This window comes from Amphibalanus amphitrite, unplaced genomic scaffold, assembly GCF_019059575.1.
Source record: "Amphibalanus amphitrite isolate SeventyFive unplaced genomic scaffold, NRLGWU_Aamphi_draft 001410F_arrow, whole genome shotgun sequence".
Lineage (NCBI taxonomy): Eukaryota > Metazoa > Arthropoda > Thecostraca > Balanomorpha > Balanidae > Amphibalanus > Amphibalanus amphitrite.
Window position 1 is genome coordinate 137809 of NW_024882903.1, and position 14740 is coordinate 152548.

At 60.0% G+C, this 14740-nt stretch overlaps 3 protein-coding genes across 3 annotated transcripts; 2 read left to right on the top strand and 1 right to left on the bottom strand.

Annotated features, from left to right (window-relative positions):
• Nucleotides 1-13082, bottom strand: LOC122372866 (formin-like protein 14; the record flags this gene model as incomplete). The annotated part of the gene is made up of 3 exons (XM_043350518.1): nucleotides 1-2590; nucleotides 11380-12705; nucleotides 12932-13082. Coding segments are annotated over 3 exons (1826 nt in total), but the record flags the coding sequence as incomplete, so codon positions are not given.
• LOC122372862 (zinc finger protein ZFPM1-like) lies at nucleotides 3146-6566 on the top strand. Its single transcript, XM_043350513.1, has 2 exons — nucleotides 3146-3325; nucleotides 5293-6566. Exon 2 carries the CDS (start codon nucleotides 5298-5300, stop codon nucleotides 6564-6566), a length of 1269 nt encoding a protein of 422 aa, XP_043206448.1. The 5' UTR covers nucleotides 3146-3325; nucleotides 5293-5297.
• Nucleotides 7072-8157, top strand: LOC122372863. Its single transcript, XM_043350514.1, has 2 exons — nucleotides 7072-7828; nucleotides 7874-8157. The coding sequence occupies exons 1-2, from the start codon at nucleotides 7072-7074 to the stop codon at nucleotides 8155-8157; spliced, it is 1041 nt and encodes a 346-aa protein (XP_043206449.1).
• Nucleotides 13083-14740: the final 1658 nt, after the last annotated feature.

The following is a 14740-nucleotide window of genomic DNA, read 5'->3' on the forward strand; positions in this document are numbered from 1 at the left end:
GAAGTAACATGTTAATTATATTATAACACACACATTACAGTCATTCAGGTATTACTTTGGTAACGCAGGCTGCGGAACAGCGCTGTCTTTTCTCGACTAGGAGACATCACATCCCCTCCTCATACACTCGCACGGTTCAGTAACGACTTAAAATTAAAACCAGCACTTTCTGATCGATCACACGGCTGCAAAAGTGCGCTGCTGTCCGCGACATACAGGAATCATGCGCGGCGTCTCCTCTGGGCCATCCCGTGCTACGAATGGACCACAAAATCGGACCAAACACCATAACACGGTCACCGACCGCCCCTCGTGGGGCGCCTGGCAGCGGGCGGATCCACCAGCGCTGTATCAGCAATACGGCTGATACGCGGGACATTCAGATGTCGCTGCAGATCACGGTGCACACCGAACTATACCGTCTGACAGCGCCGGAGCAGCTGCAACAATGCATACATAGCAACCTATTGACTACCTCTCGGCAGGCATAGCTACCTCTCGGCACAACAGCATAGCATTATCACTTATCGTTCACACAGACCAACCTCTCGGCCCGAAAGCGTCGTATGGCCATTCATACCAACCAACAGTTTCGTAAAATTAATTCACATCGGCGGACAGTAGGGAGTCGTCACCATTTTACCCCGATCTACAGCACCGAATCACCAGTTTACGCCGACCTACAGTACCGAACCACCAGTCCATATCGACCTACATTGCCGAATCACTAGTTCACAACGACTACACCTCTCAGCCCAACAGCACAGTATCACAACGGCACGACCATCTGAACTGCTCTCAAGCAGGAGCTGCATCAGCTGCATCAAATGTCCGGGTACGGCTAGACACTCAGTCCTAAAGCGTATTGTCTCATGAAAACCATAACCTTCTCCTTATTAACGCGCCTTTGCAATAAGGAAGAATGCGTAAGAACCTTGCCCAATTTTCCAAACAGCTCCTCGAGCTAGTGAAGTAAGCCGCGATTATCTCGCCTCTGACCCTTCTCCTCCCCTTCCGCCATCCGATTTCCAATGGCCCCGTATATAATCCGCTGAATAGGCCCCTGTCAATAAGATTTGCTGCATGCCTGCAATAGAGGATGGCCTTTATTGACTGGTGGTAAATGGGGAGTTAATTCCTCGCCTTTACCTTTATCTATGCTGATATCAGCTTAAGTGCTATGCCTAAGCCCGTGAAATTAAGCGGTGTTTATTTTGTCGAGTCATTAGCCCGCGCTGTGGCAATGTGTATCGGCGCTGCGTGTCCCGATCGTAGCAGAAAAAGGTCGTCAGAAATCGTGAAATGACCAGCAATAATTCTAGTTTTTTCTGGGCACGCTGCCAAAAGTCATCATAGGTCAGATGTTCCCGGTTTTGACGATTTTGGACGAGCTGGTTCATTGCTCGTCAACAACGCGAGAGCAATTTATATTATCTTTACAAGGTTTAGCACATAAGGCCCTGTTGCTTTTGAAAGCCGTTTTGTTTTAGGATCTTTGAATTGGCCTCAGATTATAGTTGGAATGGAGGAACACCCCAAATATATTTTAGGGAAAACGTCTCTTTTACGATTTCCGAGTAACCCCTTAGAGTTTAACGAGACCCGATCAGAGTCTGTTAGGTCCAGTTATAAAATATGTATAGCATTTGGATATGATTCACTATTAAGGCCAATTATAACGTTATTTGGTTACACCAATAAAAAAATGACCATACGTTCCCTATAGGTTAGCAGCTTTCATGCATTCAGCTGCGACAACGATAACATAAAACTAAAAAAAAAAACTATAAAAACAGTCCCTTCGCCGTTGAAACGTGCCTATCAGTTAATAACTAAAACGGGTACATTCGCTTTGTAAATCAAATGTAAAAATGTGCGAACTGCGATGGCAATAAGCCAAAGCAACTGCCAACCAGAGACAACAAATTGGATGGCAGCATCGTTAACATCACCTAACAGGTTATGGCACCTTCGAAACTGTCCTTCGTCTGACAAATTCAGCACTTTCGGGCACAACGATGTTTTCTGTTTCAATCCAAATAAGCTGTAAAATGAAAGGCACTCGTCCTTCCTTGAGGCTCCTCATGAAGTATACACTCCGCTTCTCTCGAGTGCACCGGGCTGAAGTCTACACTCCGCTCCTCTCGAGTGCACCCGGCTCTTGTCTCCGCCTCAGACTGCCGGCCAGTTCAGTCTCTCGGTCTGTGCCGGTCTCTGCGCCGGTGTCTGTCTCTCAGAGGTCTATCTCCGCCGCCGCCAGAGGCGCCTGCTCAGCTGCCGTCTGCGCCGGCCGCTGGCCTCCCCCCTCCGTCTGCGTCGGCCGCTGGCCTCCCGCCGCTGCCTCACACGGAACGCGTCCAGCGCCGGCACGCTGTTCAGCAGCTGCGAGCCCAGCGCGTCCTGCAGCCCGGGCGCGTACTGGTTCAGGTTGTTGAAGATGTGTAGGAACTCGCTGTCGCCGGGTCGTGTGTTGACGGGACACTGCGGGTAGAGCCGGGCGCAGTCCTGCCGAGAGCCGGCTGTGCTGCCGTCCAGAGCCGCCGTGGTGAACGGCGAGAACGCGCTCGGCTGGGCCAGCGTGGTCAGCATCCTGGGGGAGTCAGGGAGGCGGTCAGCATCCTGAGGGAATCAGGGGCGGCGTGGTCAGCATCCTGGGGGAATCAGGGGCGGGGTCAGCATCCTGGGGGAGTCAGGGAGGCGGTCAGCATCCTGGGGGAGTCATGGGCGGCGTGGTCAGCATCCTGGGGGAGTCACGGGCGGGGGTCAGCACTCAGCATCCTAGGGGAATCAGGGTCAAAGGGGTGGTCAGCCTTCTGGAGGTTCAGGATGGCAGAGGGGAGGTCACAGGGGTGGTCAGCATCCTGGAGGTTCAGGATGGCAGACTGCAGAGGGAGGTCAGAGGGCCGGATCAGCATTCTGCGGGTCGCAGAAGGGCCAGGTGGGACCTTGGCAGGGAGTCTGCCAGGATCCGGAGCGCGGAGTGAGTGAAAGGAACGGGAACTAGGGGTTAGTATTAGTTAGGTAGCAGCTCATAACGTTTCAACAGTGTAAGAGATGGACAAATCAGCGTAACAAATACATATAAATACTATGTAGCTGTAGTCAGATGAAGTTCTGACAGCCAGCACGTTGCACTGTTAAATGCATTTGACGAGCGACACCTACGGGGTCGTGCGGCAAAAACTTTCTCTGTCCGCGGGCGCCACTGCAGCGACACCTGCCGTGTGGCTCCAACACTATTGGCTCAGTCTGTGCGCCCACGCCGTGCCGCGAACACTGATCCTACACATTGTTCAGCGTTCCGATTGTAGTTGGACCACATCTGGTGAGTTCTCCCCACGTGGTGGGTGCATTACGCCGAGATGGCCTGGCTGGGCCGTGGTGTCGTATTTTTATGTTCGCCCAGTGGGCTCGCGGCACTGGCAGCCGGCTCTCAGTTAGGAACTGCCAGACCAAAGTACCAGTCGCTGGCTGTTTTATATTTTTTTTTCTATCATTGCCTCTAGGGCCCTTGCCGCAGGTTCCTGCACCACCGACAACTGTGGTGTCCCCTACGGCCGCAGGGGCGCGCCGCGGCCCGCGATCGCGTCGTCGGCCATAGCGCGTTTGCGCCGGCGACCGTATACGCAGTTACGCTCGTGCCGCAATTCAGGGAGTTACGTCTTATGCTGCCACCAGACTGCTAGCCTCGTATCTTGTTGTATTCATCGCCCTGTCCACGCGCATGACCTAATGTCTCTGTGCACCCAAGGCCAAGCCACCCTGACGCCATCTTGGCGGGTCCGAGCAGCAATCGTGTGACCTCTACCCAGCGATCGCGTGATCGTGACGTCAGCGGTAGGTGTGGACACCTCCAGCGCTGGTGGCGCCGCGGCGGCAGCGACAGCAACTGCTGGTAGCCACGTGGCCGCCAGCGGCGCAGGCGCGGGCGTGTCATTACGTAACCGTCATCCGCGCCGTGAGGCGGCCCGGGTGATTCACCCGCCGTGTCGTCAGCTGACCGTGACCGTGGCCTAGCGGCCTTTGGCCCGGCGACCGGACCGCAGGTCCGCAGCTGATTGGGGGTCGTCTTGCACCGGGTCTGCAGCGGGCCATCTGGGCTGGAGTCAGGTCACTGCTGGCTGTATGCCACTCTGTGGGAAGCAGCGTTAGTCGGTCACAATTTGGCCAGACGTGTACGCAATCGTGTATGCCTGAGAGGCAGCGTTAGTCGGTCACAGATTGGCCTGACGTGTACGCAACCGTATATGCCTGGGAGGCAGCGTTAGTCGGTCACAGATTGGCCTGACGTGTACGCAACGGTGTATGGGCTGGAGTCAGCTCACTGCTGGCCGTATGCCACTCTGTGGGACGCAGCGTTAGTCGGTCACAATTTGGCCAGACGTGTACGCAATCGTGGATGCCTGAGAGGCAGCGTTAGTCGGTCACAGATTGGCCTGACGTGTACGCAACCGTATATGCCTGAGAGGCAGCGTTAGTCGGTCACAGATTGGCCTGACGTGTACGCAACGGTGTATGCCTGAGCTGCAGCGCTAGTCGGTCACAGATTGGCTGGACGTATACGCAACCGTGTATGCTATATCGGTTTCGTCCGCGTCCCACTCTGGGAGCGTCCAGGGCTTACGTAATTTTGTTTTTCTCATTGCAGGCATGCTCGTCGTAGGGGACAGCTATGCTGTCCACCTCCCCCGCCGCTGTTCGCCCCACCTTGCCGTGGCGGCGGCCGGTGTTCGCGGAGGCTGCGTCAATGACGACGGCTTCAGGCGCTGGGCCATCCGGGCCGCAGTTCGTGCCCGTCCTCGCGTGGTCACGCTCGTGGCGGGCGGAAATGACCTCGCCAGAAGGGACTGCCGCGTTCAGCGGTGGCTCGCCAACCTCCAGGAACTGACGCTCGGGCTCCTGGCAGCCGGAGTCGTTCGCGTCTATGTGCTGCCCATCCCTCCGCGCACAGGCTTTCCATCCAGCGGCGTGTCGGCGCGAATTTTCCGGCGGCGGCGCTGGGTGGCCAACAAACTGTTGCGCCGCCTTTTCCGCCAACCGCCGGTGCTCCTGCTCCACTTTGTGCCGCCACCTGACTTTCTGGCGTCGGATGGGGTTCATCCGTCCGCGGCCGGGTGGCGCACCCTGGAGAGCGTGCTACAGGAGGCTATGGACGCCTCCTCCGGGATTTAGCGTGTACCGGGTCGCTCCCGTGCTGTGTCGTGTGTGTCCCCCCCCCCCCCCCTCCTAACCGGCTGGCCGTTTAAATACACATTCCCGCTAACATCGTCGTCTATTTTCATGCGTTCGGAGCTGCTATGCCACGGGCCAAGTCGTCGGCGGGCCGTGCCCCGGCACGCCCCCTGCCAGCGCCACGGACGGACGCGCCGCGACGCGCCACTACGAGACGCTCCGCGGCGGCCGCGGCCGCGTCTGGCGCTGGTGCCACGAGCCGCCGCACGCCCGCTGCTGCGGCGAGGCGACAGGCCGCAGTGATGGCCACCACTCCGCCCAATCCAGGGCGGGGCCATGCTGCTACAACGTCGGCCGCCGCCGCCTCGCCCCCTGACGCCGCGGTCATCGACCCCGCCGCTCTTCAAACAATGGTGGGCGACATGGTCCGGGCCGCCGTCGCCGCCGCTCTACCTGCCAGCGAGCCATCACCGCCGGCGACGGTCGCCGTGCAGCGCGGTCCGGCACAGCGTCTCCAGGATGGGCCAGCTGCCCATCTGACGTCCGCCGACCACGCCTACACGCCGGCTGCCGAACTGCAAGCCGGGCCAATGGCGCTCCCGGCGGTTCTCTCCGGCGCCCCTCCGACCGCCGCCGGCCCTGCTCCACCTGCGCACCTGCCAGCGGCGCAGTTGCCCGTCGCCGGCCGTCCGCCGGCACCGGTGGAAAATGCCGCAGGTGACGACCTAGCGGCCCGCGCTGCCGTATCCCCCGCGGTGGCGGCCCTCATCGTGTCCCATCAATTCATTGACCTAAACACTCTCCTCAACGACTCTATCCCCCCGGCAGAACCAGGGCTGTTTTGCCTTATCGACGGCCGTCTCCGTCCCTCGGTACAGCGCCGCCCAATCCCGCATTTCGGCGCCTGGGCCACCGCGTTTCTTCGATACGCGGCCGTGTACTTGGCTGCCCACCCCGCTGACGCCTCCGGTCTGTTGCGCCACATGCAACAAGTGTCCTCGCTGCAGGCGCCCGGCCTTGGATTCGCGTGGCGCGATTTCGATGAGGCCTTTCGGCGCGCACGGGGCCTCTGCCCGGAAGCTCACCCATGGGGCTCCACGGCGGCCACGTCTCCCATTTGGCTCACCGCAATCGCTCGCGGAATCGCCGGTTCTCGGGCCGGGTCTGCAGCCGGTGTAAGCGGCGAGGGTCGGGGCGGCTCTAGCCGGCCGGCCGCCGCGTCTGGCTCTTTTCGCGCGCTCTGCCTCGGCTACAATCGCGCCGCCGGGTGCCGCCGGTCCCCGTGCCTGTTCCGGCACGAGTGCCGCCTCTGCCGTGGCCCCCATAGCGTGCTCGCCTGCCCTCGCCGCGCCGCCCCGGCCCTCCCCGGCACCCGCCGCCCCGGCCGCGAATGACTCCCTCACTCCGCCGGTATCAGTCCCGCCCGACCACCTCGCGCTGCTCCTGACAGGTTACGACCCCGCCCTGGCCGCGCAGCTAGTGCACGGTTTTCGCTACGGCTTCCCGCTCGGCAGCGCCGAGGTCCCCTCTGGTGACTCGGGCGGCAACCTTCCATCCTGCTCTCTGGCGCCGGAAGTCGTGGACGCATATGTCGCGGCTGAGACGCGCGCGGGTCGGATAGCCGGTCCTTTCTGTCCCGCGCCGCCATGGATCGTCCGTTTTTCTCCCATTGGTCTAATCCCCAAAAAGTCTCCGGGCTCGTTTCGGGTCATTCACCACCTGTCATTTCCCACCGGCGCTTCCGTCAACGATTTCATTCCCCGGGAGCGCACATATGTTCAATACGGGTCGGTGGACGAGGCTCTTCGCCTGATTGGGTCCTTCCAACGCCCCTACCTCGCCAAAACCGATATTGAGAGTGCATTCCGCATCGTGCCCGTCCGCCCGGCGGACGCCGCCATGCTCGGTTTCCATTGGCGGGACTGCGCATACGTGGACCTTTGCCTTCCTATGGGCTGTGCCAGCTCTTCCCAAATCTTCCAGTCCGTCAGTGATGCGCTCGTCTGGATCGCGCAGAACAAATTCGGGGCGGGTCCCATTGTTTCTGTTTTGGACGACTTCCTCTTCATCGGCGAGTCGCGCGCAGCGTGTCAGCGCTCGCTCGGCGGCTTTCAGGCCATGTGCCGTGACTTGGCGATCCCGCTGCGTCGCGACAAGACCGTGGCGCCGTGCCGGTCCCTCACCTTCCTCGGGGTGGTATTGGACCTTGAGCGCGGCGAGCTGCGGCTGCCAGCTGACAAGCTGGCACGTGCCAGGGCAGGCCTCACGAGCCTGCTGGCCCGCCGGAAAGCGCCCCTCCGCATGGTCCGTGAATGCACGGGGCTCCTCAGCTTTGCGTGCACCGCAGTGCCACTCGGTCGCCCGTTCCTACGGCGCATGTTCGACTTGTGTCGCGGCGTGTCGCGCCCTCACCACCGCGTCACGATCACCCGGGCGGCCAGACAGGATATGCGCGCCTGGCTGCTGTTTCTAGACCGTTTCCCAGGCCGCGCGATTCTCGCTCACCGGCGCTGGTTGTTGGAGCCGGGTCTTATCCTGGAGACGGACGCCTCCAGCTCGGTCGGGCTCGGTGCCATCTGCGGCGAGGACTGGCTCCTGGGGCCGTGGCCCGCGTCCCTCCGCGAGGCCCCTATCAGCGTTTTGGAACTAGTGGCTGTCGCTGTAGCCGTGCACGTGTGGCGAGATCGGTTCGCGCATCGCTGCGTCCTTGTGCGCTCAGATAACTCCGCTGTGGTGGCCTGTATAACCTCTCAGTCATCTCGCTCGCCTGCCCTAATGCCATGGCTCCGATTCCTTTTTCTCACCACCGTCTCTCATAACATTCTCGTGCGTGCCGTGCACACACCCGGCATCGCCAATGCAGCAGCTGACGCCCTGTCCCGCGGTCTTGTGCAGGTCTTCAAGGAGCTCCGCCCGTCCGCAGCAGCCACGCCGACGTCCTGGGACTGGCCGGCCTGCGGCACGCTCTCACCGTTCACCAGCTAGCTGGTGCCGCGCTAGCTCCTGCTACCATTCGCTCTTATCGAGCAGTGTGGGGCCAAATCCGCGTTTTCCTCACTCTGCCGCCCACTGCTGCCCTGTTTCCCATCTCAGTGGCCGACACTGCTGATTTCCTGGCCTCTCGACACGAGCAGGGCTGTTCCGCTTCCACCCTCGCCGCCGAGGCGTCTGCCATCTCCTACGGCCACAAGCTAGCCGGCGCGCCGGATCCCACGGCGGACTTCCGGGTGCGACAGCTGTTAGCGGGATCCCGCCGGCTACGGCCGAGTGCGGACAACCGCCTCGCCGTCTCCCTGACCGAGCTCGGCGAGCTCTGCGCCGCACTCCATTTCCTAGGCCTCTCCCCGGTAGACCGTGCTGCATTCCGTGCCATCTTTACATTGGCTTTCTTTGCTATGCTTCGCCCGGGCGAGGTCGTGCGCGGCCGAGACCTGACCCACACAGTCCGACTCAGCCACGTGAGTCTCGTCGGCCCCCAGCTTTCTCTCACCATTCCATCCTCAAAAACGTCGGCCTCCCCGTTCACCACCACGCTTCGAGCCCGGCCTGATCTTGCCACGTGTCCGGTCGCCGCTGTCCGCGACTACCTCGCGGTCCGCGGCACGGGCCTTCCTGATGACGCACTGTTTATCGGCGGCCATCGCCGCCCTCTGACATCGCGCGATCTCACTCGCGTACTTCGCATGGCGGGCCGTCGAGCTGGTCTCAACCCAGCCCGCCTCTCCGGGCACTGCCTTCGCATCAGCGGCGCCTCCCACGGCGCCGCAGTCGGACTAACGGAGCCTCAACTCTGCCACGCCGGCCGCTGGTCGTCCCAGGCCGTGCGGCGATACGTACGGCGGCCGGTCTCCCTCCTTCAGGCATCCTAAGCGGCGGGTCCCGTCCAAAGAGGGTTAACGTTGCCGGCCTTCCACCGCTACCGCTCCCAAACCCGAGCCACAGCTGCCCGTTCTAGGTCTGGGTGCACGGGCCGCGCCCTAGCAGGCGTAGCGGCAGTCCCGACGCTGCCTGTTCAGGCCCGGGCTCCCAAACCGCCGCCCTCGCAGGCGGAGCGGCGGCGTCCTTGGCCACCTGCCTGTTTTCGGTCCGGGATCCCGGACCGCCGCCTTCACGGGCGAGCGGCAGTCTTGTCAGCTGCCTGTTTTAGGTCCGGGCCCCCGGACCCCCGCCTCACGGGCGGAGCGGTAGTCTGTCAGCTGCCTGTTTCAGGTCCGGGCTCTGGGACCGCCGCCCTCGCCGGCGGAACCAATATAAGGACAGTCGCAAAACTTTTCGAATAAGAAAAGGTTATACTATAATTTGGACAGGCTACTATTGCTAATGTCCACCCTCTTGGGTACGTCACGGTCTAATTGTCGATATGTTCCTGCTTATGTAAAAATCCATTTGGTAGGTATGCATAAAAACAACGTTTAAACAAAACATGCAAGTGGTCTATACGCCCTTGACGATTGTTCGGTTTGTGGGTTTGTAGATAGCTGGGTTCAAATATCCGTGAATGTCGGCAGCCGGTCCGTGGCTGTAGTAGACAGTTTGTCCGCGACCGTCCGTCACTGTCGAATGTCGATACTGATAGACGGTCGGTGGCTGTAGAAGTTTGTCCGCGACCGTCCGTCACTGTCGAATGTCGATACTGATAGACGGTCCGTGGCTACTGGCTGTAGAAGTTTGTCCGTGACTGTCCGTCACTGTCGAATGTCGATACTGATAGACGGTCCGTGGGTGTAGTAGACGGTTTGTCCGCGACCATCCGTCACTGTCGAATGTCGATACTGATAGACGGTCCGTGGCTGTAGATTGTAGAAGTTAGAAGTTTTGTAGAAGAGGGATTTTCTCAAAACTGTGAACTCTGAGGGAATGCAAAATAGTCGGTTCGTTGAGAGGCATCTATTAGCCATGTTTTCCACCATAATTCCATGCTTAACGTCCACTTATCTAGTGGCCATCTTGATTTTCGTGTTTGGTCGTCTGGGATCCGTGCCTATGTCTGGTCAATAGCCAGTTGGATTATCCGCGTGTGTCGGTGCATCGGTAGCCGGTCCGACTGTCCGTCACTGTCGGCAGCCGGTCTGTTCGTCACTGTCGGTGACTGTCGGTACCCGGTCCGACTGTCCGTCACTGTCGATAAATGGTCACTGTCGGCAGGCGGTCTGTCCGTCACTATCGGTGACTGTCTGTACCCAGTCCGACTGTCCGTCACTGTCGGCAGCCGGTCTGTCCGTCACTGTCCGTCACTGTCGGTACCCGGTCCGACTGTCCGTCACTGTCGATAAATGGTCACTGTCGGCAGGCGGTCTGTCCGTCACTATCGGTGACTGTCTGTACCCAGTCCGACTGTCCGTCACTGTCGGTAACTGGTCTGTCCGTCACTGTCGGTGACTGTCGGTACCCGGTCCGACTGTCCGTCACTGTCGGTGACTGTCGGTACCCGATCCGACTGTCCGTCACTGTCGGTAAATGGTCCGCAACTGTCTGTAGCCGGCAGCCGACTGTCGGTGACTGTCGGCAGCCGGTCTGTCCGTCACTGTCGGTGACTGTCGGTACCCGGTCCGACTGTCCGTCACTGTCGGCAGCCGGTCCGTAGCTGTTGTAGACGGTTTGTCCGCGACCGTCCGTCACTGTCGAATGTCGATACTGATTGACGGTCCGTGGCTATAGAAGTTTGTCCGTGACTGTCTGTCAGAGTCAGTAGCCGGTTGGATTATCCGCGTGTGTCAGTGTCGGTACCCGGTCCGAATGTCCGTCACTGTCGGTGACTGTCGGTTCCCGGTCCGACTGTCCGTCACTGTCGGTAAATGGTCCGAATGTCCGTCACTGTCCGTCACTGTCGGTACCCGGTCCGACTGTCGGCCACTGTCGGTCACTGGTCCGCGACAGTCTGTATGTAGCCGGCAGCCGACGGTCACTGTCGTCACAGAACAGGTCCAGCTCTGCCACGTGTCGTCCCTCGTCAGTCACCTGGTATAAAGAGCATTGTCAAGAAAGAACATCACAGGTCCAGTCAAGTTCTCGATAATCGGTGGACCTTCCCTACAAATTACCACATATTTTCCGTTTCGACATCAGTATTCGTTCAGATTTGCTGTTTCAGGACGCAAAAGAATGTAAGGCTAAATAAGGTTAAACCCCTTATAAAAATTCAGCAGACACTTCTGGCAGCTCGTTATCAAACAAGTGAGTTTAGGAGGTTGAGCTTTTCATCCCTACCTTAGGAAGCCGCTGATGATCGGCACGGTCCTCTTCTTCCGCCTCCTCTCGGGAAACCGTATCCGCCCGGTAGAGGGCGGTCGGGTGGCCTGGCGCAGCGTGCGCCGGCCGCCAGATGGCAGTGCCGGCGCCCGGAACTCGTCCGGAAACAGCAGCTCCTCGGCCGACACGGGCCGGCCCGCCGAGCGACCCGACACGACCTCCTCCTCGAACCGCACCCGGCCGCCGGTCCGCGGCTGACCGAACCGGCCCACAGGCGCGTCCCGCGGCCCCGGCGCGCCGACCCGGAACACCTCCCTGGCAGCGGTCACCGGCGGCCCGAACCCGGAGCTCTGGCTGGGCCCGCTGGGGTCGATAAACAGCACCCTGCCGGAGCCGCGGGTCGGCGGCGCTGAGCCGCCCAGCTCGTTGGGGCCGCGCGGCAGCGAGTGGCGCGACTGGACCGGCGTCAGGCCGAGGTCGTCAGCCAGGATCGGCGTGTCGTCGGCGAACACCGACACCCTACGAGAGCTGGGGTCGAACCGGGCCGGCCGGCCAAAGTCCAGGCTGCGGCCCACCTCGGGCGGACCGAACGCCAGAGTGTTGATCGGCCTCTCAAAGAACGCGTCCGGGCTCTGGCGGAGCGCGTCGGAGGGCGGCGCCGGCGGAGCTACGGGCGGCGCCGGCGGACCCACAGGGGGCGCCGGCGGACCCACAGGGGGCGCCGGCGGACCGCCGACGGGGGGCGCCGGCGGCAGGATGACGGGCGGACGGGGCAGCGGCGTCACCGGGGGTGGCACTGGGGGCTGCGGCCGTGAGGTCGGCGGCGCTGGAGGCTGCGGCCGTGAGGTCGGCGGCGCCGGGGGCTGTGGCCGTGAGGTCGGCGGCGCTGGGGGCTGCGGCGGCGGCGCCGGAGGTCTGGTGGGGGGCGGCGCAGGCCGAGTAGTGGGCCTTGTGACTGGCGCTGGAGGCAGGGGTATCGGGGATGGAGGCGGCGCGGGAGGTTGAGGTCTGTTGGTAGGGGGAGCCGGCGGCTGAGGTCTGTTAGTCGGAGGAGCCGGCGGCTGAGGTCTGCTGGTGGGAGGAGCCGGTGGCTGAGGTCTGTTGGTTGGAGGAGCCGGTGGCAGTGGTCTGACAGTAGGGGGTGCCGGTGGCAGTGGTTTGACAGTAGGGGGAGCCGGTGGACTGACAGTCGGCGGGGCCGGCGTCGCGCCGCTCCCAGTCGGTCTGCCGAAGCCGGTGAAGATGCCGGAGACGGCGGAGCAGAGCAGGCGGGGCACGCAGCGGCGCCGGTCCAGCCTGTTGACGTTCTGCAGAAAGCTGATGCCGTCCTGGAGGTACGGGTCCCTGGCGGAGAGAGAGAGAGGGGCGAACGGTAGAGAGCGGGAGCCGGCCAGCGGAGCCGAGAGCTCAGAGCTGTCGGCGGTAAATACCAAAGAGACCTACCGGTATGAGCTTCAATAGATACATGATAACTGTTAAAGCCGATCGGCTCCCGTTAAAGAAAAAACAAGGCGATATCAGACCACGGCTAATCAGGAAGCGCCGACCTAAGCAGCGTCTGCGCACTCACGCCGGTCCGTCGCCGAAGAGCAGCGAGTTGAGGAAGCGTCCCTGGGTGTCCGGAGGAGGGTCTGCCAGAGAGCGGCCGACTGAGTGCTCGGGGGGACGCAGGGCGGCCTTCTGCTGCTGGCGGACCACCTCCACCAGGAGCTGCCGGACCTCTGCGGACAGAGAGACAGGCTGACAGACAGACAGACAGACAGACAGACAGACAGACAGACAGACAGACAGACAGACAGACAGACAGACAGACAGACAGGCCGACAGACAGACAGACAGACAGACAGACAGACAGACAGACAGACAGACAGACAGACAGAGACAGACCACCTCCACCAGAAGCTGCCGGACCTCTGCGGACAGAGAGACTGGCTGACAGACTGACAGACAGACAGACAGACAGACGGACGGACGGACGGACGGACGGACGGACGGACGGACGGACGGATATGTCCAGACAGACAGACAGACAGACAGACAGACAGACAGACAGACAGACAGACAGACAGACAGACAGACAGACAGACAGACAGACAGACAGACAGACGGACGGACGGACGGACGGACGGATATGTCCAGACAGACAGACAGACAGACAGACAGACAGACAGACAGACAGACAGACAGACAGACAGACAGACAGACAGACAGACAGACAGACAGACAGACAGACAGACCAACCGACTGACCGACCGAGCGACCGACTGAACACACAAACAGATAGACCGAATGACAGAGACAGGCAAACAGGGCATTATGCAAATGTTGAAAATTGAAATGTAATACATACGACCACATTAAACCTTCTTTTTCTTGCAACATATATGTACCTAAGTAAGAAATAAATGAATGTTTTGAATAAAAATATTCAAACCGAACTCATATACATGAAGTGAAGCAGCGCCTTCTCGTTGCTGCATGCATTGCGAGACTCCGTGTCGTTTACTCCCGGGGCAGTAGGTATTATCATTTCTCTTTTAGTGGTTGCAGGCTCCGTTGGGACAGGTCATTATTCGCTAGATCGCGTGCACCGCCAGTGAGGTGTGCATTGTGCACCCCAAGAGCAGACACGGAGCAACAAGGACGAGTTTCTGCCAATATTGAACAGTAACGCTAACATTTGTGCCGCTTCAGCGCTAACTGCTATATTTTTAGCTTGTCATCCACTATCCAGTAAGGCCGAGCTGGTTTTTTATTGCCATGGGACCGCTGTTATCCATTCACTTACTAATCGGCTCATAAGCATACGCTTTATTAGGAAGGTCAAAACATTAGCGATATACCGTGCCATTAATCCAGCTCGCAGCACTGGTGCATCTGTATTCTGCAGGGTCTGTGCGCTCCTACAGGGACTATCAGACGGTAGGTATCAGCGGTGAATACGGGGTGCCATACGTCGTCGGGGGTCTCTCTGAAACAGCAACATTTATCGTATGCATATCTGCATCTTGCATAGAGCAGCACGTCCGTGTTGCAGCCGCCGACATTGACACGGTGACTTGGCAGTACCGCCGGGTGGGACGTGGTGACGGCCTTCCCGTGATGGTCGAATTCAACCACCCTCCTGTGGCGGCAAACCCGACCGGCGACCGCTCTAATCGCAGTTTATTGGCCGCCACGACCTCAGATGCAGTCATTTGTATATATTGAGACGGGTTACACAATACACAGCACATTGGGTGGACGCGTTTCGTCTAAAGGCGGAAACAGACTCTTTCCGCATTCAGGAAATCGCATGCGATTGATGCGAGCGTGCTTCCATGTATTTGAATAGGCTCTCGCATGCGATTTCCTGACTGCGGAAAGAGTCTGTTTCAGG

Coding starts and splice junctions, on each gene's coding strand:
- LOC122372862 (XM_043350513.1), top strand. CDS start 5,298: ATGCCACGGGCCAAGTCGTCGGCGGGCCGTGCCCCGGCACGCCCCCTG.
- LOC122372863 (XM_043350514.1), top strand. CDS start 7,072: ATGCTCGGTTTCCATTGGCGGGACTGCGCATACGTGGACCTTTGCCTT. Junction 7,829..7,873: donor CGTTTTGGAACTAGTGGCTG/TCGCTGTAGCCG, acceptor TCGCGCATCGCT/GCGTCCTTGTGCGCTCAGAT.